Consider the following 23,382-nt stretch of genomic DNA (forward strand, 5'->3'; position numbering starts at 1 on the left):
TTTCAGATTTTTCTGCTTTCTCCCACCAGTCGTCCTCATTCGCAGTATCACACTCAACATGTCCCTAAATATTATCACAGTCACACTGAATATGGGTAAGTGTCGTATATTCAATGATAACCTCTCAAACCGGTGCACGTTTAAATAGGGGCACATAGAAGTTATCTCCAATACTGGGCAGAATTGCTTCAAAATGTTGTAACTATCCCATCCATCTGAATGGGGCTGCAGAAATCCATGCTTTTGCCACCTTACAACATAATTCAGTGGAAGTCATTTTGAGTCCAAATATTATACAATATACAAAGAAATGTGGTGGGATGGAGGCCAGAGTGAACGAAGAGGACCTATGGAAATGCTATTATTGGCTCACTCAGTGCATTGCCTAGGAAGGCTTCTCTGGGGTTCTGGGCGACTGTCGCTGAGGCGCGAAGGACTGAAGTATTGTCAGCCCTGGAAAGAGTCAATTCTGGGGAGGCTGCGAGGGCTGTGTAAGATATCAGCCCGAGTGGACTCAGGGGGATTCAGTGCCCATCAAGCTTGAGGGAGGCTATGACTGGTCTAGCAGGAGGTGTGTGGAGGACAACAGCCTGGGAGACCGGTGACCAATGTACAGTGAAAGGTTGGCTGCACTGAGTATGTGAGGTTCTGTGACAGATATCAGCCCGCATGGGCCCAAGATGGGTTGCATGGTACTAGAGTCAAGCCTGAGGGAGCTATGACTGGGTCTGGGAGGGCTTGGGTAGGACAACAGCCTGGAGACTGGTGACCAAACATCTTGGAGAACTAGCCACAGATCTTCTATCTGTCTGGGATTACTTGAAGCGCAGAAGGGCTTGAGCAAACCTACATCTACAAAAGATCTGTGGTTAGTTCTCCAAAATGTGCGGAACCCTCCCTGCTAAATTCTTTCAAAAACTGTGCGCAAGTGTACCTAGAAAACTGATGCTGTTTTGAAGGCAATTACTACATATTTGCATGTAGTATATATTTGTATTATATGTATATGTAGAAATGAGCGAATATTCGTCTCATTAGAGGAAGTTCTTCACCTGTGAGGGGATGTCCCCACAGGTGAAGAAGAGGCTACTGCTTGTTGATTGAAAGGGCTGGACATGTAGCCCAGGCCCTGATGATCTGGCTGTGCTGTTACTCTCAGAAATGTGCATTTGCTGCTCCTGAAGCCGAATTTGAGCTTTGGTGCCTGCACCGCTACTCGGAGCAGGTGGGCTTCTTCACCTATGTGGACAGCCCTTACAGTAGAAGAACTCATCCCTAAAATATATATTAAATAATAATGTGGCCACCAATACAACAGTAGTGGTTTTATTCTGGTTGTCATGGTTATGTCTAGGAGCATGTCGGTATATGTACATAGCATATGCATTACTACAAGTAGAAATGCCTTGGACAACCTAACCCTTTTTTAAAAACATTGTAAACTTCTTTTTCCAGAAAAATACAACTTCCTGGGATCAGTATTGTAGGCCAGAGCAATGACCGTGGGGATGGGGTCTCTATATAGGATCCATTATGAAAGGTGGCGCTGTAGCTGCAGATGGACGAATTGAGCCTGGAGATATGCTTCTACAGGTGCAGTATATGACCATATTATATTATTACATGAAGTGTCTTATGGTTCTGATTTTTTTTGTCATTGTTTTAGAGGAGAAAAACAAATTCATAAACCTCAACCGGGCACAAAAATCTTGGCTTGGGGATCAATTTCCTGAAGAATGTGAAATCTTTTTCTATATGCTAAAGTAAATAGAAAGACCTATATCTATTTCCCAGAGAACTAGAGGGGATGGCCACCACACACAATTACAAATAAAACTAATATACGTAATAAACTGAGTAAGGCCTCTTGCACACGAACGTTGTGTGCCCGTGGCCGTATTGTGGCCCGCATACGGCGGGTCCGCAATACAAGGCACCGGCCCGAGTGCACTGCGCATCATGGAAATGCGGAATGGAAGCACGGATCAGAACCCCACGGAAGCACTACGGAGTGCTTCCGTGGTGTTTCTGTCCGTGCCTCCGCACCGCAGAAAAATAGACGGTGCAGACGGATCACGGACCATTCAAGTTGAATGTGTCTCGATCCTTCACATGTGGTGAGCACGATGACGTCAGCAAAGGTCCTTTTGCAGGGCCTTCAAAAAAACTAAGAAGAGGATCCCGGCTGCGCGATCAAGTGGATGGGGTGAGTATTGTTTTTATTATTTTTTAACCCCTCAATTGACATTATACTTAGCATTCTTTATTAAAGAATGCTATTATTTCCATTATAACCATTTTATAATGGAAAATAATAAAGTAAATGGGTCCCGGGTCGCTCATCCCTCGTCTCCTTAGCAACCATGCGTGAAATTCGCATCTCATCCGCACTTGCTTGCGGATGCTATGCGATTTTCAAGCAGCCCCATTCATTTCTATGAATATAGAGCATGCAGCGATTTTCAAGCAATGCACAAGTGATGCGTGAAAATCACCGCTCATCTGCCCAGCCCCATTGAAGTGAATGGGTCAGGATTCAGCGCGGGTGCAATGCCTTCACCTCACGCATTGCACCTGCGCAGAATACTCACCCGTGTGAAAGGGGCCTTAGGGTTTCTCCAGGATGATGACTAAATTGTGGCTTGCAGACAACCTGTGGAGGAAATGGTTTCACCACTACTTACCTCTTTGTCGCACTGCCGATTCCACAATCTGGGCTGTACTTACATGACTGCCTGTCTCTGGCTGTGGGCTTTTCTGCTGACGTGTTGACTAGATCTGCTCCTGCATCTTCATGTTCATCTGTATAATGTACATGCAGCTGAACAGGAAGACGCAGGAGTACATCCGCTTGACAGGCGAGTGGCATTTAGGTTTAGTGGTCCTATAAAAATTAGAACGAGAAGCAATGGATAATTAATAGCTTTACGAGTCAAACAGCATCAGTATGTGGCAGACTGATCAAAGCAACTACGCTTTTGGCTGCTATTGGCAATCTGTGCCATAGACCCACAGTATTAATTAGGACTGCCTTATGGTATTATTCTATCCTGGAAGACAAAAGTAGAGTAAAGCTACTCAAACAACAAGCAAGATGCACGTCGCCTATCACAAAGCCTCAGGAGTCATTTACAAGATTACTTGTGTTTCTTTCAGTTTGCTGAGATTACACAGGGGACGCTTTAATGCCATCACAGGCTCATGTCAGCTGCCTTTGATATTACTAAGCCTAATATATACTGGGAATTGTTTCCCTTTTTCTAACCTCCCCAATTTAATGAAGAATGAGGAATAAGCGTGTTCATTGCATTTTAATTCTTGGGAATGGTGCCAGGCATACAAAATATGGGCATTGTAGTATTATTTTCTCATTTAAATGATGTTGGTACCAATTATGATCTGTGATATTAAAATGTGACAGTCCACATGTGCATATCTAGTATCTGCCTGTCTATCTATCTACACATGTGGATAAATTGTTGGTACCCTTCCTTTAAAGAAAGAAAAACCCGCAATGGTCATTGAAATAACTTGAAACTGATAAAAGTAATAAAAATGTACTGAAAATCAACTAGTGAAAATCAAACACTGCTTTAGATTTGTGGTTCAACAGAATCATTAAAGAAACTAAGTAATGAAACTGGTCTGGACAAAAATGACAGTACCCTAGAAAAAAATGAAATAATTTGACCATAGGGACACCTTAAACTATGGCCTCTTGCACACGACCATATGCCCTCCGAGACATACGGACTGTGAGCTGGCCATATGTCCCCGAGCAGCATTGATCGTGCGCACGGCAGTGCACAGCTTTATAAATTACAATGATGCTGTGCACGTCGGGCCGCCCATGGGGGTATTGTCCCGCAAGATCATATGAGTGCGGGACAATAGCCCCACAGGTGGCACGACTTTATGATACTGTGTACTTCCGTGCGCACGATCAATGCCGCTACGGGACATATGGCCCGCTCACGGTCGTGTGCAAAAGGCCTAAGGTGTGTTCTGTAATTAGCATCACAGGTGTCTTCAAACTTATAATCAGTTAGTCTGCCTATTTAGAGGGTCAAAGTAGTCATTGTGCTCTTTGGTATCATGGTGTGGACCACACTGAATATGGACCAAAGAAAGCTAAGGAGAGAGTTGTCTCAGGAGGATAGAAAGAGAATTATAGACAAATGTTAGGTAAAGGCTATAAGACCATCTCCAAACAGCTTGATGTTCCTGTTACTACAGTTGCAGAGATTATTCAGAGGTTTAAGGTCTACTGGACTGTAGCCAACCTCCCTGGACATGGCTGAAGAAAATTGGTGACAAATTGAAGAGACGGATAATATGAATGGTAACCAAATAGCCACAACAACTTCCAAAGAGGTTAGAGGTGAACTCCAGGTCAAGGTACATCATTGTCAGATTGCACCATCGATTGCTGTCTTAGCCAAGAGGACTTGATGGAAGACGACCAAGGAGGAAACAACTGTTGAAAGCAAATAATAAAAAAGCCAGACTGGAATTTGCCAAAATGCATATTGACAAGCCACAAAGCTGGTAGAATGTCTTTTGGACGGATGAGACAACATTGGAGCTGTTTAGCAAGTCAGAATAGTTGATGTTCACAGACACAAAATGAAGAATACAAAGAAAAGGACATTGTACCTACTGTGAAACATGGAGGAGGTTCGGTTATGTTTTGGGGCTGCTTTGCTGTAGCTGTCTTTAATTTTTGCAGGGTACAATGAAATCTCAAGACTTTCAAAGCATTATGAAGCGAAATGTGTGGCCCAGTTTCAGAAAGCTTGGTCTCAGTCTCAAGTTATGGTCCTCCAACTGGATAATGATCCAAACACACAGCTAAAACATCCAAGAATGGCCACTATCAAATTAGACTATGCTGACGTGGTCTTCTATTAGTCCTGATCTAAATCCTATTGAAGATCTTTGGAAGGAGCTGAATCATGCAGTCTGGAGAAGACACCCTTCAAACCTGAGACAGCTGGGGCCGTTTGCTAACGAGGAGTGGAACAAAATACTTGTAGGCAGGTGCAGAAGTCTCATTGAGAGTTACAGAATTCACTTGATTGCAGTGATTGCCTCAAAAGGTTGTTCAACAAAATATTAAGTTAAAGGGACTATGATTTTTGTCCAGGCCAGTTCCATTAGTTTGTTTTATAAATTATTTTGTTGAACCACAATTTAAAACCAGTGTCTGGTTGTGTCTGATCTATCTAGATCATGCTTATACCTTACTATATGTTTGGCATTTTGCAGGTTAATGATGTCAATTTTGAGAACATGAGCAATGATGATGCAGTTAGAGTTTTAAGAGAAATTGTATCCAAACCAGGGTATGTATTACAGAAGATTGTGGTGATTTTTTATTTTATGTGTCCACTATAATAGTACTTCTATATTTACATATTACTTTGGTTTCATTCATGCATATAAAAAAAAGTTTGGACGAGCATCATTTTGCAGACATCATTACTAGGGATGAGTGAATCGACTTCGGATGAAACATCCAAAGTCGATTCGCATAAACTTCGTTCTAATACTGTACAGAGCAGAAGCTTTGTACAGTATTAGAATGTATTGGCTCCGATGAGCCGAACCCGACTTCGGGAAATGTTTTTTACAGTAGAAATCAATTTGAGAACTTATTACAGGAAGTCTCGCGAGACTTCACAAAGTATTCACTTCGGCTCATCTGAGCCAATACATTCTAATACTGTACGGAGCGCTTGCTCCGTACAGTATTGAAACAAAGTTTTATGCGAAATCAGTGTTCGAGAAGACTTATAGGATAGCTACCTTACATTTGGTGCATCAGAGCTTGTTAAGAGCTCATGTTGTATACCTAATTCCCCCATTAACATTCACCAACAAGTATTTTAATGGAGAAGGAGAAGATGGGCAGCTGCCTTATACCTCTGGTATCCTTTAAACTTTAGCAAAAAAAAAAAAATATATCATATATAATATACTGTAAATATATATATATATATATATAGTATATATATCTTAGGAATAGTCCCTTTTTTTAACTTTGTTTCTTCCCAAAAAATACTCTCTGGCAATAGTCAACCAGGCCCCATGAAAATTATATTGTTGGTTTCCTAGTCCCATTTACTATTGGGCTATCTGCTAGCTAGCTGTACCTACCTGGCCTAAGGGCTTATGCACAGTATAACCTCCGTATGGCTACGCACAAGCTCTGATGTAATGCTATACTCTGTGTGCCTCAGACTTTATACTTCTATAGGATTTACTAACTATGGCGCTGTACAGTAGCATTTGATTTTGGATCCATGTCACACTTTTTGATGTTTTTTTTCCAGACCAATTAGCCTCACTGTAGCCAATGTTGGGATCCTACACCAAGGCTACTTCACCATTCCAAGAGGTAAGCAGTATATGTCCTCCAATGTTTTATTTCTTCGGAGGTGATGTTAAGAGCCTAATCCATTCATTACATATATTGTGTAAGGCAAATGCTTGAAATTCATCAAGATTTTTTTAAGTGGACTTGAACATTGTATGGACATTGACCCCTATGGGTGCTCTCTATTTTCAGAGATTGCTTTATAAATTATTATAATTAAACAACCACTTCACCCGATTACAGATGTGGTCTGTGAGATTTAGGGCTCACGCACACTACTGCATCCGTTCTGCGGTCCCAAATTGCAGATCCATAAAACACATATCCTGGCCAAGTGCATGCTGCCATTTTTTTCCATACTCTCTAGAAATGTCCTATCCTTGTCTGCAAAACGGACAAGAATAGTACGTGTTTTATCTCTTTTGTGGGGCCACAGAACGGCCGTGCACACTGTGTGCTGTCCGCATCTTTTGCGGCTCCATTGAATTAATGGGTCCGCATTCGATCCGTAAACATGTGCATCGGATGTGGACAGAAACTATGGCTTTGGCATGAGCCCTTATTCACTAGGACGTTATCAATCCTTGCTTTGTAACCAATTCATTTTCATTAGTTCAGTGTATCTAAAATGAAAAATAAGACTGATTTGCAATTAAAACATTCCTACTTTTGTGCGTACAGCTCCTATTCAGAACTGTGTCTCCATGGAACAGACTACAAACTCCTGTAGTCTGATCTTCAGTCATACTCCTTCCATCTGACCCCTACTTTTGCTAACCTACCAAATCAATGTTAGCAAGATCTGAGGACTTATTTGAAACCTGTTTCCATCAAGGCTCATTTGTCACAAAGTGGTATAAAATGTTTAAAGGGGTTTTCCAGGTGTTTTTTTTTACTTTTTTCCTCCAGATAGTCATCAGTATCTGATCGATGGGGGTCCGACACACGGGACCCGCTGATCAGCTGTTTTAGAAAGCACCAGCATTCACACAAATGCCACGGCCTTCTTGCAGATTTCCTTGTGACGTCATGTTTATTGGACACATGGCCTAGGCACAGCTCAGCCCCACAGAAGTGAATGGGCTGAGCTACGATACCAAGCACAGCCACTATACAATGTACAAGGCTGTGCTTGGTAAGCTGAGAGAAGCCCAAAGATTTACTGCGAGTGCTGGTGCCTTCTCAAACAGCTGAACGTCCGGTGTCCCACCAATGAGATACTGATGACCTATCTGGAGGAAAAAAGTAAAAAAAACACCTGGAAAACCCCTTTAAACATTTTATACCACTTTGTGACAAATGAGCCTTGATGGAAACAGGTTTCAAATAAAGTCCCTCAGATCTTGCTAACATTGATTTGGTAGGTTAGCAAAAAGTAGGGGTCAGATGGAAGGAGTATGACTGGAAGATCAGACTACAGGAGTTTGTAGTCTGTTACCATGGAGACACAGTTCTGAATAGGAGCTGTACGCACAAAAAGTAGGAATGTTTTAATTGCAAATCAGTCTTATTTTTCATTTTAGATACACTGAACTAATGAAAATGAAATTGGTTACAAAGCAAGGATTGTATACGTCCTAGTGAATAAGGGCTCATGCACAAAGCCATAGTTTCTGTCCACATCCGATGCACATTGTTTACGGATCGAATGCGGACCCATTAATTTCAATGGAGCCGCAAAAGATGCGGACAGCACACAGTGTGCACGGCCGTTCTGTGGCCCCACAAAAGAGATAAAACACGTACTATTCTTGTCCGTTTTGCAGACAAGGATAGGACATTTCTAGAGGAGTATGGAAAAAAATGGCAGCATGCACTTGGCCAGGATATGTGTTTTATGGATCTGCAATTTGTGGACCGCAGAACGGATGCAGTAGTGTGCGTGAGCCCTAAATCTCACAGACCACATCTGTAATCGGGTGAAGTGGTTGTTTAATTATAATAATTTATAAAGCAATCTCTGAAAATAGAGAGCACCCATAGGGGTCAATGTCCATACAATGTTCAAGTCCACTTAAAAAAATCTTGATGAATTTCAAGCATTTGCCTTACACAATATATGTAATGAATGGATTAGGCTCTTAACATCACCTCCGAAGAAATAAAACATTGGAGGACATATACTGCTTACCTCTTGGAATGGTGAAGTAGCTCCTTGGTGTAGGATCCCAACATTTGGCTACAGTGAGGCTAATTGGTCTGGAAAAAAAAACATCAAAAAGTGTGACATGGATCCAAAAATCAAATGCTACTGTACAGCGCCATAGTTAGTAAATCCTATAGAAGTATAAAGTCTGAGGCACACAGAGTATAGCATTACATCAGAGCTTGTGCGTAGCCATACGGAGGTTATACTGTGCATAAGCCCTTAGGCCAGGTAGGTACAGCTAGCTAGCAGATAGCCCAATAGTAAATGGGACTAGGAAACCAACAATATAATTTTCATGGGGCCTGGTTGACTATTGCCAGAGAGTATTTTTTGGAAGAAACAAAGTTAAAAAAAGGGACTATTCCTAAGATATATATATATATATATATATATATATATATATATTTACAGTATATATATATATGTATATATTTTTTTTTTTTGCTAAAGTTTAAAGGATACCAGAGGTATAAGGCAGCTGCCCATCTTCTCCTTCTCCATTAAAATACTTGTTGGTGAATGTTAATGGGGGAATTAGGTATACAAATGAGCTCTTAACAAGCTCTGATGCACCAAATGTAAGGTAGCTATCCTATAAGTCTTCTCGAACACTGATTTCGCATAAAACTTTGTTTCAATACTGTACGGAGCAAGCGCTCCGTACAGTATTAGAATGTATTGGCTCAGATGAGCCGAAGTGAATACTTTGTGAAGTCTCGCGAGACTTCCTGTAATAAGTTCTCAAATTGATTTCTACTGTAAAAAACATTTCCCGAAGTCGGGTTCGGCTCATCGGAGCCAATACATTCTAATACTGTACAAAGCTTCTGCTCTGTACAGTATTAGAACGAAGTTTTATGCGAATCGACTTTGGATGTTTCATCCGAAGTCGATTCACTCATCCCTAGTAATGATGTCTGCAAAATGATTGCTCGTCCAAACTTTTTTTTTATATGCATGAATGAAACCAAAGTAATATGTAAAATATAGAAGTACTATTTATAGTGGACACATAAAATAAAAAATCACCACAATCTTCTGTAATACATACCCTGGTTTGGATACAATTTCTCTTAAAACTCTAACTGCATCATCATTGCTCATGTTCTCAAAATTGACATCATTAACCTGCAAAATGCCAAACATATATGTAAGGTATAAGCATGATCTAGATAGATCAGACACAACCAGACACTGGTTTTAAATTGTGGTTCAACAAAATAATTTATAAAACAAACTAATGGAACTGGCCTGGACAAAAATCATAGTCCCTTTAACTTAATATTTTGTTGAACAACCTTTTGAGGCAATCACTGCAATCAAGTGAATTCTGTAACTCTCAATGAGACTTCTGCACCTGCCTACAAGTATTTTGTTCCACTCCTCGTTAGCAAACGGCCCCAGCTGTCTCAGGTTTGAAGGGTGTCTTCTCCAGACTGCATGATTCAGCTCCTTCCAAAGATCTTCAATAGGATTTAGATCAGGACTAATAGAAGACCACGTCAGCATAGTCTAATCCTTTGATAGTGGCCATTCTTGGATGTTTTAGCTGTGTGTTTTGGATCATTATCCAGTTGGAGGACCCATAACTTGAGACTGAGACCAAGCTTTCTGAAACTGGGCCACACATTTCGCTTCATAATGCTTTGAAAGTCTTGAGATTTCATTGTACCCTGCAAAAATTAAAGACAGCTACAGCAAAGCAGCCCCAAAACATAACCGAACCTCCTCCATGTTTCACAGTAGGTACAATGTCCTTTTCTTTGTATTCTTCAATTTTGTGTCTGTGAACATCAACTATTCTGACTTGCTAAACAGCTCCAATGTTGTCTCATCCGTCCAAAAGACATTCTACCAGCTTTGTGGCTTGTCAATATGCATTTTGGCAAATTCCAGTCTGGCTTTTTTATTATTTGCTTTCAACAGTTGTTTCCTCCTTGGTCGTCTTCCATCAAGTCCTCTTTGGCTAAGACAGCAATCGATGGTGCAATCTGACAATGATGTACCTTGACCTTGGAGTTCACCTCTAACCTCTTTGGAAGTTGTTGTGGCTATTTGGTTACCATTCATATTATCCGTCTCTTCAATTTGTCACCAATTTTCTTCAGCCATGTCCAGGGAGGTTGGCTACAGTCCAGTAGACCTTAAACCTCTGAATAATCTCTGCAACTGTAGTAACAGGAACATCAAGCTGTTTGGAGATGGTCTTATAGCCTTTACCTATAACATGTTTGTCTATAATTCTCTTTCTATCCTCCTGAGACAACTCTCTCCTTAGCTTTCTTTGGTCCATATTCAGTGTGGTCCACACCATGATACCAAAGAGCACAATGACTACTTTTGACCCTCTAAATAGGCAGACTAACTGATTATAAGTTTGAAGACACCTGTGATGCTAATTACAGAACACACCTTAGGCCTTTTGCACACGACCGTGAGCGGGCCATATGTCCCGTAGCGGCATTGATCGTGCGCACGGAAGTACACAGTATCATAAATTACGTCGTGCCACCTGTGGGGCTATTGTCCCGCACTCATATGATCTTGCGGGACAATACCCCCATGGGCGGCCCGACGTGCACAGCATCATTGTAATTTATAAAGCTGTGCACTGCCGTGCGCACGATCAATGCTGCTCGGGGACATATGGCCAGCTCACAGTCCGTATGTCTCGGAGGGCATATGGTCGTGTGCAAGAGGCCATAGTTTAAGGTGTCCCTATGGTCAAATTATTTTCATTTTTTTCTAGGGGTACTGTCATTTTTGTCCAGACCAGTTTCATTACTTAGTTTCTTTAATGATTCTGTTGAACCACAAATCTAAAGCAGTGTTTGATTTTCACTAGTTGATTTTCAGTACATTTTTATTACTTTTATCAGTTTCAAGTTATTTCAATGACCATTGCGGGTTTTTCTTTCTTTAAAGGAAGGGTACCAACAATTTTATCCACATGTGTAGATAGATAGACAGGCAGATACTAGATATGCACATGTGGACTGTCACATTTTAATATCACAGATCATAATTGGTACCAACATCATTTAAATGAGAAAATAATACTACAATGCCCATATTTTGTATGCCTGGCACCATTCCCAAGAATTAAAATGCAATGAACACGCTTATTCCTCATTCTTCATTTAAATTGGGGAGGTTAGAAAAAGGGAAACAATTCCCAGTATATATTAGGCTTAGTAATATCAAAGGCAGCTGACATGAGCCTGTGATGGCATTAAAGCGTCCCCTGTGTAATCTCAGCAAACTGAAAGAAACACAAGTAATCTTGTAAATGACTCCTGAGGCTTTGTGATAGGCGACGTGCATCTTGCTTGTTGTTTGAGTAGCTTTACTCTACTTTTGTCTTCCAGGATAGAATAATACCATAAGGCAGTCCTAATTAATACTGTGGTGTCTATGGCACAGATTTGCCAATAGCAGCCAAAAGCGTAGTTGCTTTGATCAGTCTGCCACATACTGATGCTGTTTGACTCGTAAAGCTATTAATTATCCATTGCTTCTCGTTCTAATTTTTATAGGACCACTAAACCTAAATGCCACTCGCCTGTCAAGCGGATGTACTCCTGCGTCTTCCTGTTCAGCTGCATGTACATTATACAGATGAACATGAAGATGCAGGAGCAGATCTAGTCAACACGTCAGCAGAAAAGCCCACAGCCAGAGACAGGCAGTCATGTAAGTACAGCCCAGATTGTGGAATCGGCAGTGCGACAAAGAGGTAAGTAGTGGTGAAACCATTTTCCTTCCACAGGTTGTCTGCAAGCCACAATTTAGTCATCATCCTGGAGAAACCCTAAGGCCCCTTTCACACGGGTGAGTATTCTGCGCAGGTGCAATGCGTGAGGTGAAGGCATTGCACCCGCGCTGAATCCTGACCCATTCACTTCAATGGGGCTGGGCAGATGAGCGGTGATTTTCACGCATCACTTGTGCATTGCTTGAAAATCGCTGCATGCTCTATATTCATAGAAATGAATGGGGCTGCTTGAAAATCGCATAGCATCCGCAAGCAAGTGCGGATGAGATGCGAATTTCACGCATGGTTGCTAAGGAGACGAGGGATGAGCGACCCGGGACCCCATTTACTTTATTATTTTCCATTATAAAATGGTTATAATGGAAAATAATAGCATTCTTTAATAAAGAATGCTAAGTATAATGTCAATTGAGGGGTTAAAAAAATAATAAAAACAATACTCACCCCATCCACTTGATCGCGCAGCCGGGATCCTCTTCTTAGTTTTTTTTGAAGGCCCTGCAAAAGGACCTTTGCTGACGTCATCGTGCTCACCACATGTGAAGGATCGAGACACATTCAACTTGAATGGTCCGTGATCCGTCTGCACCGTCTATTTTTCTGCGGTGCGGAGGCACGGACAGAAACACCACGGAAGCACTCCGTAGTGCTTCCGTGGGGTTCTGATCCGTGCTTCCATTCCGCATTTCCATGATGCGCAGTGCACTCGGGCCGGTGCCTTGTATTGCGGACCCGCCGTATGCGGGCCACAATACGGCCACGGGCACACAACGTTCGTGTGCAAGAGGCCTTACTCAGTTTATTACGTATATTAGTTTTTATATTTGTATAATTGTGTGTAGGGTGGCCATCCCCTCTAGTTCTCTGGGAAATAGATATAGGTCTTTCTATTTACTTTAGCATATAGAAAAAAGATTTCACATTCTTCAGGAAATTGATCCCCAAGCCAAGATTTTTGTGCCCGGTTGAGGTTTATGAATTTGTTTTTCTCCTCTAAAACAATGACAAAAAAAAATCAGAACCATAAGACACTTCATGTAATAATATAATATGGTCATATACTGCACCTGTAGAAGCATATCTCCAGGCTCAATTCGTCCATCTGCAGCTACAGCGCCACCTTTCATAATGGATCCTATATAGATTCCCCCATCCCCACGGTCATTGCTCTGGCCTACAATACTGATCCCCAGGAAGTTGTATTTTTCTGGAAAAAGAAGTTTACAATGTTTTTAGAAAAAGGGTTAGGTTGTCCAAGGCATTTCTACTTGTAGTAATGCATATGCTATGTACATATACCGTACATGCTCCTAGACATAACCATGACAACCAGAATAAAACCATCTACTGTTTGTATTGGTGGCCACATTATATATTATATATATATATTTTAGGGATGAGTTCTTCTACTGTAAGGGGCTGTCCACATAGGTGAAGAAGCACCCACCTGCTCCGAGTAGCGGTGCAGGCACCAAAGCTCAAATTCGGCTTCAGGAGCAGCAAATGCACATTTCTGAGAGTAACAGCACAGCCAGATCATCAGGGCCTGGGCTACATGTCCAGCCCTTTCAATCAACAAGCATGTAGCCTCTTCTTCACCTGTGGGGACATCCCCTCACAGGTGAAGAACTTCCTCTAATGAGACGAATATTCGCTCATTTCTATACATATACATATAATACAAATATATTACTACATGCAAATATGTAGTAATTGCCTTCAAAACAGCATCAGTTTTTCTAGGTACACTTGCGCACAGTTTTTGAAAGAATTTAGCAGGGAGGTTGTTCCGCACATTTTGGAGAACTAACCACAGATCTTTTGTAGATGTAGGTTTGCTCAAGCCCTTCTGTCGCTTCAAGTAATCCCAGACAGATAGAAGATCTGTGGCTAGTTCTCCAAGATGTTTGGTCACCAGTCTCCCAGGCTGTTGTCCTACCCAAGCCCTCCCAGACCCAGTCATAGCCTCCCTCAGGCTTGACTCTAGTACCATTCAACCCATCTTGGGCCCCATGCGGGCTGATATCTGTCACAGCACCTCACATACCTCAGTGCAGCCAACCTTTCACTGTACATTGGTCACCGGTCTCCCAGGCTGTTGTCCTACACACCTCCTGCTAGACCCAGTCATAGCCTCCCTCAAGCTTGATGGGCACTGAATCCCCCTTGAGTCCACTCTGGGCTGATATCTTACACAGCCCCTCGCAGCCTCCCCAGAATTGACTCTTTCCAGGGCTGACAATACTTCAGTCCTTCGCGCCTCAGCGACAGTCCGCCCAGAACCCCAGAAGCCTTCCTAGGCAATGCACTGAGTGAGCCAATATATAGCATTTCCATAGGCTCCTCTTCGTTCACTCTGGCCTCCATCCCACCACATTTCTTTGTATATTGTATAATTATTTTTGGACTCAAAATGACTTCCACTGAATTATGTTGTTAAGGTGGCAAAAGCATGGATTTCTGCAGCCCCATTCAGATGGATGGGATAGTTACAACATTTTGAAGCAATTCTGCCCAGTATTGGAGATAACTTCTATGTGCCCCTATTTAACGTGCACCGGTTTGAGAGGTATCATTGAATATACGACACTTACCCATATTCAGTGTGACTGTGATAATATTTAGGGACATGGTTGAGTCTGTGATACTGCTGAATGAGGACGACTGTGGGAGAAAGCAGAAAAATCTGAAACAATATTCTCTGTGCTCTAGTAACATCCTAAAGACATAGCACTGACATATGTGTTTTACTGAAACTCAACCTATATTATTGTCTGGTTATATGCAGGGCCATGAGACATATGATGGATTTGTATATCATTTATATAACGTCCTTTAAGGATGACTCTATTGGAATATCAGGATGGCATAGAACAGTAATTAAAAGGACATGTCACCATCCTGACATGGGCTTTATCCCTTAGAGGACCCTGCGGTTTTCCGTTTTTGCATTTTTGTTTTTCACACCCTGCCTTCCCAGACTTTTTTATTTTTCTGTTCACATAGCCGTATGAGGGCTTGATTTTTGTGGGACAAGTTGTACTTTCTAATGGCACCATTTAATATTGCATATGATGTAGTGAGGAGTAAAATTGACCTCTTACCTTCATTCTCCAGGTCAGTATGATTACAACGATACTACAGTTCTATAGTTTTTCTTGCGTTTTAATACTGAAAAAATATAAAAAACCTTGAACATTTTTTTTGTTTTCATCGCCATATTCTGACCCCTATAACTTTTTTGTAGTTAAGAGTATAGAGCTATGTGAGAGCTGATCTTTTGTGGGCTATCTGTACTTTTCAGTTATACCATTTTGAAGTGTGTGTGACTTTTTGATCACTTTTTATTTAATTGTTTTGGGAGGTGAAGTGACATAAAATGACTAACTGGGCATTTTGAATTATTTCCGTAGTGCCATATGCCGTATGGGATAAATATTGTTATATTTTAATACTTTAGTACTGGCGTTTTTAGATGCAGCAATGCCTATAATGTTTTTTAATTATTTCTTTTGATTTTGGGGAAAGGGGGGTGATTTGAACTTTTAAATATTTATTTATATTTTTTAAAACTTTTTTTATTTTATTTTTTTACTTTTTTTAAGTCACCCTGGGTGACTATAACTAGCAATCATCAGATTGCCAATTGTCTTCTGTGATGGGTATTCATTCATCACAAAAAAAAACCATTCACTTTATACCAATACAGTGCTGCCACCTATAGGCCTGTACTGTTATATACAAGTGATGGGTTTCAGAGCCCGCTTGAGGCTCTGAGCCATCACGGCCATATTACAGCTTCCACAATTTCAGCCAGGGAACTCTGTTACGGGCGCAGGAGCGTGTGGCTCCCTTATCTGCAGCACTCAGATGCCGTGGTCACATTTCACCATGGCATCAGAGATGTTAAATATATGCGATCGGCCTTATGGCTAATCGCATACATTCGCCTCGGGCCTCTGTTGTTTGACACAGCAGAAACCCGGCAGCTATGGTACCCATTGCACTCGCGAGCAGGAGCCATCTTTAAAGTGACGACTTCCTCTGTACATATACGGCAGTGGTTGAAAAGGGGTTAATAAATAATTGTATTCCACGATAAATGACAGTTCTGGAGCAGCTTTACTGATGACTCTATATTGTACTATTCCTCTAATACTCCTACTTGATGTTTCTGAATAAATATACAACTGGGTTCAAAATCTATAGATGTATCCATATCAACAGAACCTGCACTACTCACCCTATCGACTTGCCTCATCTTCTGCTTCCGTCGCCTTCGTTTGTGCTTTCGTATAAGTCTTGAGGATGTGCTCTGTTCCGTGGTGCTGCTTAACCTGTGGAATACAAAATGGTATATTCGTTACAATATAGCTCACTTTTGGACTCACATAAGTGAAGTCCATGAGATGAGTCCACCAATTTAAAAACAATTGAGCACTAAAAATCTCTGACATGACATTCAGTCCAACGTAGCCATACTTTAAATGGTATGTCCAAGATCTTTAGTAAATGGAAGTCTCTGAGCTGTGCCATAATTGTTCCGGTGGTGATCTATCGGACAGTACTGCAGTGGAGCCCTTTGGCTGAAAAATGAGTAGTACCGCAATCTCACTGTTGTGTAGCTCAACATTATTTGTTAGGCTTCCCCTGTAAATCAGTAGTAAGGCAAAGAAACTGGATTTGTTGCATTTTTTTAATGATGTTTCTGACTGGTTTTCTCAATTAGAATAACTTGTACAAAGAACCTCTGGCTTTAAATACTAGGACCCAGGACCCACTTTAATGCTGGAGATTCTTTGTACAAGTTATTCTAGTACTGCTGTGTAGCTCAACATTTTTTGAGTAGATTTGCCCTGTAAATCAGTAGTAAGTCAAAGAAACTGGATTTGTTGCATTTTTTTTTCTTGACAATGTTTCCAACTGTTTTTCTCAATTAGAATAACTTGTACAAAGAACCTCCAGCTTTAAATACTAGTGACCCACTTTAATGCTTTGTACAAGTTATTCTAATTGAGAAAGCCAGTTGGTTGACTAGCGAAAAATACTAAAAAGTCCAGTTGCTCTGACCTATTACTACTGATATTCCATAGTAACTGAGAATCAATGGAAGACTGTGAAGCAGTAGTGGCAGAAAGTGCCTCATTGAGCTATGTGGATGACAGTAAGAACCCCCCCCCCCTTCTTTTTAGGAGAGTGTGACCAAGATACTGGGACAAGTGTCACCACTGGCTCCAACTAGACTGTGATTAGACTATATTATAAATAAATATACACTCATTGACCAAAAAAAAAATAACACACCCAGCTAGAAATATCAGATTACTACAAAGCTCTGCACTTAATTATGTCTCAGGCAGATATGTAAATAATTACAGGTTAGGTGCCCTATAAAAAATCTCTCAGAGGATACTTTTGGGTAGAGTACCTTTTAGGCCTCCTGCATACGACTGTATGGTTTTGCGGTCCGTTTTAAACGCATCAGTTTTTCATTTTTTTTGTTCCAGTAGTGTTTCCGTTCCGTTTTGCCGTTCCATTTTGCTATTCGGTTTCCGTTTGTGATCCATTTTTTGCGGATCGCAAATGGAAACGGAAGCATACAATAATGTTTAAACAGTAAGTACATAAAAAAATTGGGCTGGGCATAAAATTTCCAATAGATGGAAGAATTCGGAAGACATACAGAGGAACCATTGACTTGAATGGAGCCACGGAACGTGATTTGCGGGCAATAATAGGACATGTTCTATCTTTGAACGGAACCGAAATATGGAAACGGAAGGAATACGGAGTACCTTCATTTTTTTTGTGGATGCATTGAAATGAATGGTTTTGTATATGGTCCGTATACGGAACGCAAAAAAACGGAACATAAAGGAAAAATTAAACGTTCAAGTGCAGGAGGCCTTATCAAGAGATCATTGACTGCTAGTCATGCCTATATGGTGCACTCGAAGACATTTTGACCAGTTGACAGACTTTGAGAGGGGCGCATCACTGGACTGAGAGAAGCAGGCTGAAGCACCCGGCTTCTAGGCTGTTCTGACCTAGCTTTTAGGAGGTGTTGGGAGCAATGGTCAGGAAAGGGTATACTGATGCAGCGAACAACATACAGACAGCCCACCAGTAGAGAGGATCAACAGACCCCGACAAGCATGAGCAGCTCCCACAGTTTGGTTGTCCAGTATTCAGACACACGTAGAACCTTTATTACACACCCCTGTCTCTGCACAGACAATTTCCAGGCGCTGAGCAGAAGGAAATTTGGTGTTATGGTTCCCATTATGTGTCCTGCCATTGACAGCCAGTCACCATCTTTTGCAGTGGTGTTGTGAACGAGAAATCTTGACCGCTACAGACTGGAACTGTATCGTCTTTAGCGGTGAATCAAGGTTCTGTTTGGGATCATCTGATGATGTAACACTTCCTAGAACTGCCAAGTTTTCTGATTTATCACCGATCTAGCACCAAGGAGGCCAGCCTTAGCAACCTACGAATGAATATAGGGGCGGATTGGGAACTTAAAGTGGCCCTAGAAAATAACATAAATTGGCCCTAATGTTGTAGGTGGGTCCAAATTGACTATAGGCGGGGCAACACACGTAGATGGGGCCAAAACATCAATACCATAGTGCAGAACAGAATATCATCCCAAAAAATCAAATACCACAATGCAGCACAAAATATCTCCCCAGAAGCTTGTCCCTATGTGGTGGCTATTAATAGCTACCACATTGTGTCCTCCTCCTAAGATATGGAGCAGGGGGCTTGGGAGGTGAGATGTGGGCCACAGCACCAAGCCAGCCCTATTTTTACATGCTGCCTGGACTTCCTCTAATAATGACCCCTATAGTGCCCCCAGTAGTATGTACCTAGCCAACGGGCTTTGGTGGCCCTGTGGAGCATCAGCCCACCGGGAAAAATTCCCTGTAGGGTCTCTGGCCAGTCCATCCCTGAGCATCCCTGAGTGTGCAGGATCTACAGGCCCAGCTGCAACATTTGTGGGTGAATATGCCGCAGGATACCATACAGAACCTTTATGCCTCCATGCCCAACCATATCTCATCTTGTATCCAGACTAGACCCAACAGCTAGAGGCTCCTTTCAATTGTACAATGTTCCCCAATAAGCCTATCCTTTTGGTCTAATATTGTAATGACTTACATATATCATCATTACATTCACACTTTAGTTTGATTCCAACAACGCCTTCTTGGTGCGTTATTTTTTTTTGTCATTGAGTGTATAAATTGCTCCTGAGGAGGTAGATTTTCTGATGCATGCCTTGTGCCTCTGTTGAATATAACTATCAAGCTTTGTTCCTCTGCTGAATATAACCATCAAGCTTTGTTCCTCTGCTGAATATAACCATCAAGCTTTGTTCCTCTGCTGAATATAACCATCAAGCTTTGTTCCTCTGCTGAATATAACCATCAAGCTTTGTTCCTCTGCTGAATATAACCATCAAGCTTTGTTCCTCTGCTGAATATGACCATCAAGCTTTGTTCCTCTGCTGAATATGACCATCAAGCTTTGTTCCTCTGCTGAATATAACCATCAAGCTTTGTTCCTCTGCTGAATATAACCATCAAGCTTTGTTCCTCTGCTGAATATAACCATCAAGCTTTGTTCCTCTGCTGAATATAACCATCAAGCTTTGTTCCTCTGCTGAATATAACCATCAAGCTTTGTTCCTCTGCTGAATATAACCATCAAGCTTTGTGCCTCCCCGTGAGAATTTTTATTTATTTTTTCCCCATATCAACCTTTTGAGTCTGTGGCACCTTCGACAGGGCTCCATCAGCCACCACACCGCACATAAGCCACTTTGTGTCAGCTTCATAACATCCTATGGCCGCCATTAAAATAAAACTGACGCTGGAGTATACAAGATGCCAGTGCAGCTCCTAGTTAACCATCTCGGTATACAAAGAGCTACAGAAATGTGTTATAGATACACAAGTGTGGCTTCAAGCTCCTCAGCCGCAATGCAAAGTCTAAGGCCTCATGCACACGACCGTATATATTTTGCGGTCCGCAAAAAATACGGATGACGCCTGTGTGCATTCCGTATTTTGCGGAACGGAACAGCTGGCCCCTAATAGAACAGTACTATCCTTGTCCGTAATGCGGCCAATAATTGGACATGTTCTATTTTTTTGCGGAATGGAAATACGGACATATGGAAACGGAAGGCAAACAAAGTGACTTCCGTTTATTTATTTTTTGCTGACCCACTGAAATGAATGGTTTCGTATACGGTTAAAAAAAAAACTGAACGAACACGGAAAGAAAATATGTTCGTGTGCATGAGGCCTAATACTGATTTCTTCTTATGCGCCTGCGAGGCCTTTGGGCCTCTCGGATACCAGGACACGGGCGTGACTGCTATCTCTGCACCCGTACAGCTATGCCCTTGTGAACATATATAGAAATCACTGCAGTTCTATTAAATATTCATTCCAGACAGATGTGTTTTATTCACGCTTATGGTGAAGAGGCTCCTCGGACAATGAACCTGCTCGCGGTTGGGGAGACGTGTGTGTAGAATTCTTTCATCTTCAGCCCTGCGTGTCCAAGATCTGTACCCGTGAAATTCCTGTGGTAATTAATCTGCTCTCAGGATGACAGATATTTTTACATCGCCAGCAGCAATGATTTTTTTCTTGGGAGAAGAAGGCTACATGCGGGTGAGATGCAGACACAATGTCACATGGAAGACAAAGGCGTATCGGTTGTATTGCGCTAACATATGCCTTTACTAGGCTTTTGCCTTTTATGGCGTAATTTGGAGAAATGCGCTTTATCGTTCTGGATGAGGGTTGGAAACAGACAATGTCTGTCGTGATTTCTGGCCAGCAAGTTAATTAGAATCAGCATTAATTGCAGGAAAAATACAAGATGTGGGGGAGGGGGGATAGCACATGTGCAGTATGTAGCTGAGCTCAGTCTTTATATACGCAGGTACGGTGTGAATATGAGGACTATAGAAAGACATGAATTATCAAGAATGACAGAACATTCTCCCTGGAAACAGCATTAGGCCCCCTGCACACAAATGTGGGTGAACGCACATGAGAGCCACACAAATTTTTTCTCGTGCCGATTTATGTGAGTTTCCGCAGCATATCCGCACCAAAATCCACAATTTTTAAGATCTCACCCTTCCAATGAAAAGGGTTGAATCCGCAGCTAAAACCGCAAATATAATTGACATGCTGCAGGTTTAGAAATCCGCACGGCAGGTCAATTTCTGCACAGAAAATAATCCACAAAGTGTACATGACATTTGTGTAATCTCATACACTTTGCTGGTACTGTAATAGGACTCATGCACACGATCATTGTTTTCACTTCAATGGGGCCACAAAAGATGCGGACAGCACTCCATGTGCTGTCCGCATCCACTGCTTCGTTCCGCGGCCCCGCTAAAAAAAAATATAACATGTCCTATTCTTGTCCGCGCTTTGCAGACAAGAATAGGCATCTATATTGCTGGCGCCCGTTCCGTTCCGCAAAAAAACGGCACAGTCGTGTGCATGAGGCCATACACTGCGGTTTTTCTGCACTGGAATATGCGGCGAAAAAACGCAACATGTGCAGGCAGTATTAGGGTGCCGCCACAGTCTTTTTTTTTTTTTTTTTTTTTGGCATGTCAGAAATGCCAGGATATATATCCTGGAGTTTTTACAAGCATTTTTTAGAGGTGTCATTTTTTTAAACCACACAGTATATTTCTTGCTCTTCTTCTTTTCAAGCACCTTCTACAGGACAGTGTATGAGAAAATGCCTGAAAAATAATGAAACACCACTGACCCAAAAAAACACACTTCAAGATTTAAAAAAAAAAAACACAACAAAAAAGCCTATTTCCCACTGCATTCCATGCAGTATCTGGAGCTAGTGTGCGTGACACCAGCCTTACATCCTGGTTAAAATTGCAGCTCATACCCAGCCAAGTAAATAGGGCTGAAATAGTGTAGGGCCCTCCTAAATGCATCTCATGATGCCCCCTTATACTTGATGATGTGTAACATGCAGATCTTGCTGTGGATTCACATGTCGTCCTCGCTACTTTGAAAGGGGTGACAGGTTCCCTTTAATTTATTTTTTTGCTGAACCATTCAAATGAATGCTTCAGTATATGTACCGCATACTGAACTAAAAAACGGCCAGTATACTGAACGCAAAATACTGTCGTGTGCATGAGCCCTAAGGGGGTACATGTAGCTGGCACTTTGGTGGCAATCCAAAAGACACAGAACATCAAAAACTTATAAGGCATCTGTGGCTGCCACACACTGTTAAGGGATTGTTGGGGTTAAAAAATAGGCAACGAGCGTCGATCGCTATATGATGTCCTAGTTTTAATTTTTACTTTATTTTCCTTCTAGTTGTGAAAGGACGGCACTGATGACATCTTTGCACTGAGTGTAGCAATCCTAAAAGAGCCCGTCTTCTAGCTTGTCTCCTCTTGCCAGGGCCCAACACTTCTCCACCATCCATTCTATCTCCTCACTGCTGCGTGATCGTCCGCTGTGATGACAGCTGTGATCTAGACTTTAACGCTGCTGTGTCTATTAGGATTTACATTAACCCAACAACGGTAACTCGTCTTTTAGTTTTTAAACTCTAACCTCCAAAACAAACCCACTGTCATCTCACATGCATCCCACCCTTGTCAGAGCCTGCAGGAATCGAGCCCCGGGGAAGGTGTCTTGATCTCTGGATACTAAGTAGTGGGAAGAAGAGATGTGATGACAGGGAGGCATCTGCTGGAGAGGAGACACACCTTGACCACAGCCATCATAGCAAGTAGAGGCTAACTGCTTGGTGAAATCTTATCAAGTTTTGGCTTGTTTTGATGGCTTGTTCTTCCTTTCTGTCAGGCGTAGATAATGACACAAGTAATAGGATATAAAATAAAATACATCTTTAGCATTTAATAACATTTTATTTTAGTTTTTTCAACCAGTACACAGACCTAACAAGGTCCAGAATCTGAACACTGAAGCAAATGTTCACCAGAGTTGTTCTCCTAAAGACACCTCAACATCATGTCTTCTGCTCTACAAGTAA

The 23,382-nt window shown here is 41.7% G+C and overlaps 1 protein-coding gene and 1 long non-coding RNA gene across 3 annotated transcripts in view; one reads left to right on the top strand and one right to left on the bottom strand.

Moving 5' to 3' along the window:
* Nucleotides 1-1,510: 1,510 nt before the first annotated feature.
* LOC122928118 lies at nucleotides 1,511-6,358 on the top strand. Its single transcript, XR_006387850.1, has 3 exons — nucleotides 1,511-1,593; nucleotides 5,269-5,345; nucleotides 6,336-6,358. It is a non-coding gene; the product is annotated as an uncharacterized LOC122928118 (long non-coding RNA).
* Nucleotides 6,359-8,450: 2,092 nt separating this feature from the next.
* LOC122926787 (segment polarity protein dishevelled homolog DVL-1-like) overlaps nucleotides 8,451-23,382 on the bottom strand; it is a 152,673-nt gene continuing 137,741 nt past the window's right edge. For both annotated transcript variants that reach the window (XM_044278270.1, XM_044278271.1), the window contains 5 exons: nucleotides 16,547-16,640; nucleotides 14,898-14,967; nucleotides 13,371-13,510; nucleotides 9,580-9,656; nucleotides 8,451-8,578 (listed from right to left, as the gene is read on the bottom strand). In XM_044278270.1, the coding sequence (XP_044134205.1) occupies nucleotides 8,467-8,578; nucleotides 9,580-9,656; nucleotides 13,371-13,510; nucleotides 14,898-14,967; nucleotides 16,547-16,640 (493 nt within the window). In that variant the 3' untranslated portion in view covers nucleotides 8,451-8,466. The remainder of the gene's footprint in view (nucleotides 8,579-9,579; nucleotides 9,657-13,370; nucleotides 13,511-14,897; nucleotides 14,968-16,546; nucleotides 16,641-23,382) is intronic.

The sequence above is a fragment of the Bufo gargarizans genome, chromosome 2, assembly GCF_014858855.1.
Source record: "Bufo gargarizans isolate SCDJY-AF-19 chromosome 2, ASM1485885v1, whole genome shotgun sequence".
NCBI lineage: Eukaryota > Metazoa > Chordata > Amphibia > Anura > Bufonidae > Bufo > Bufo gargarizans.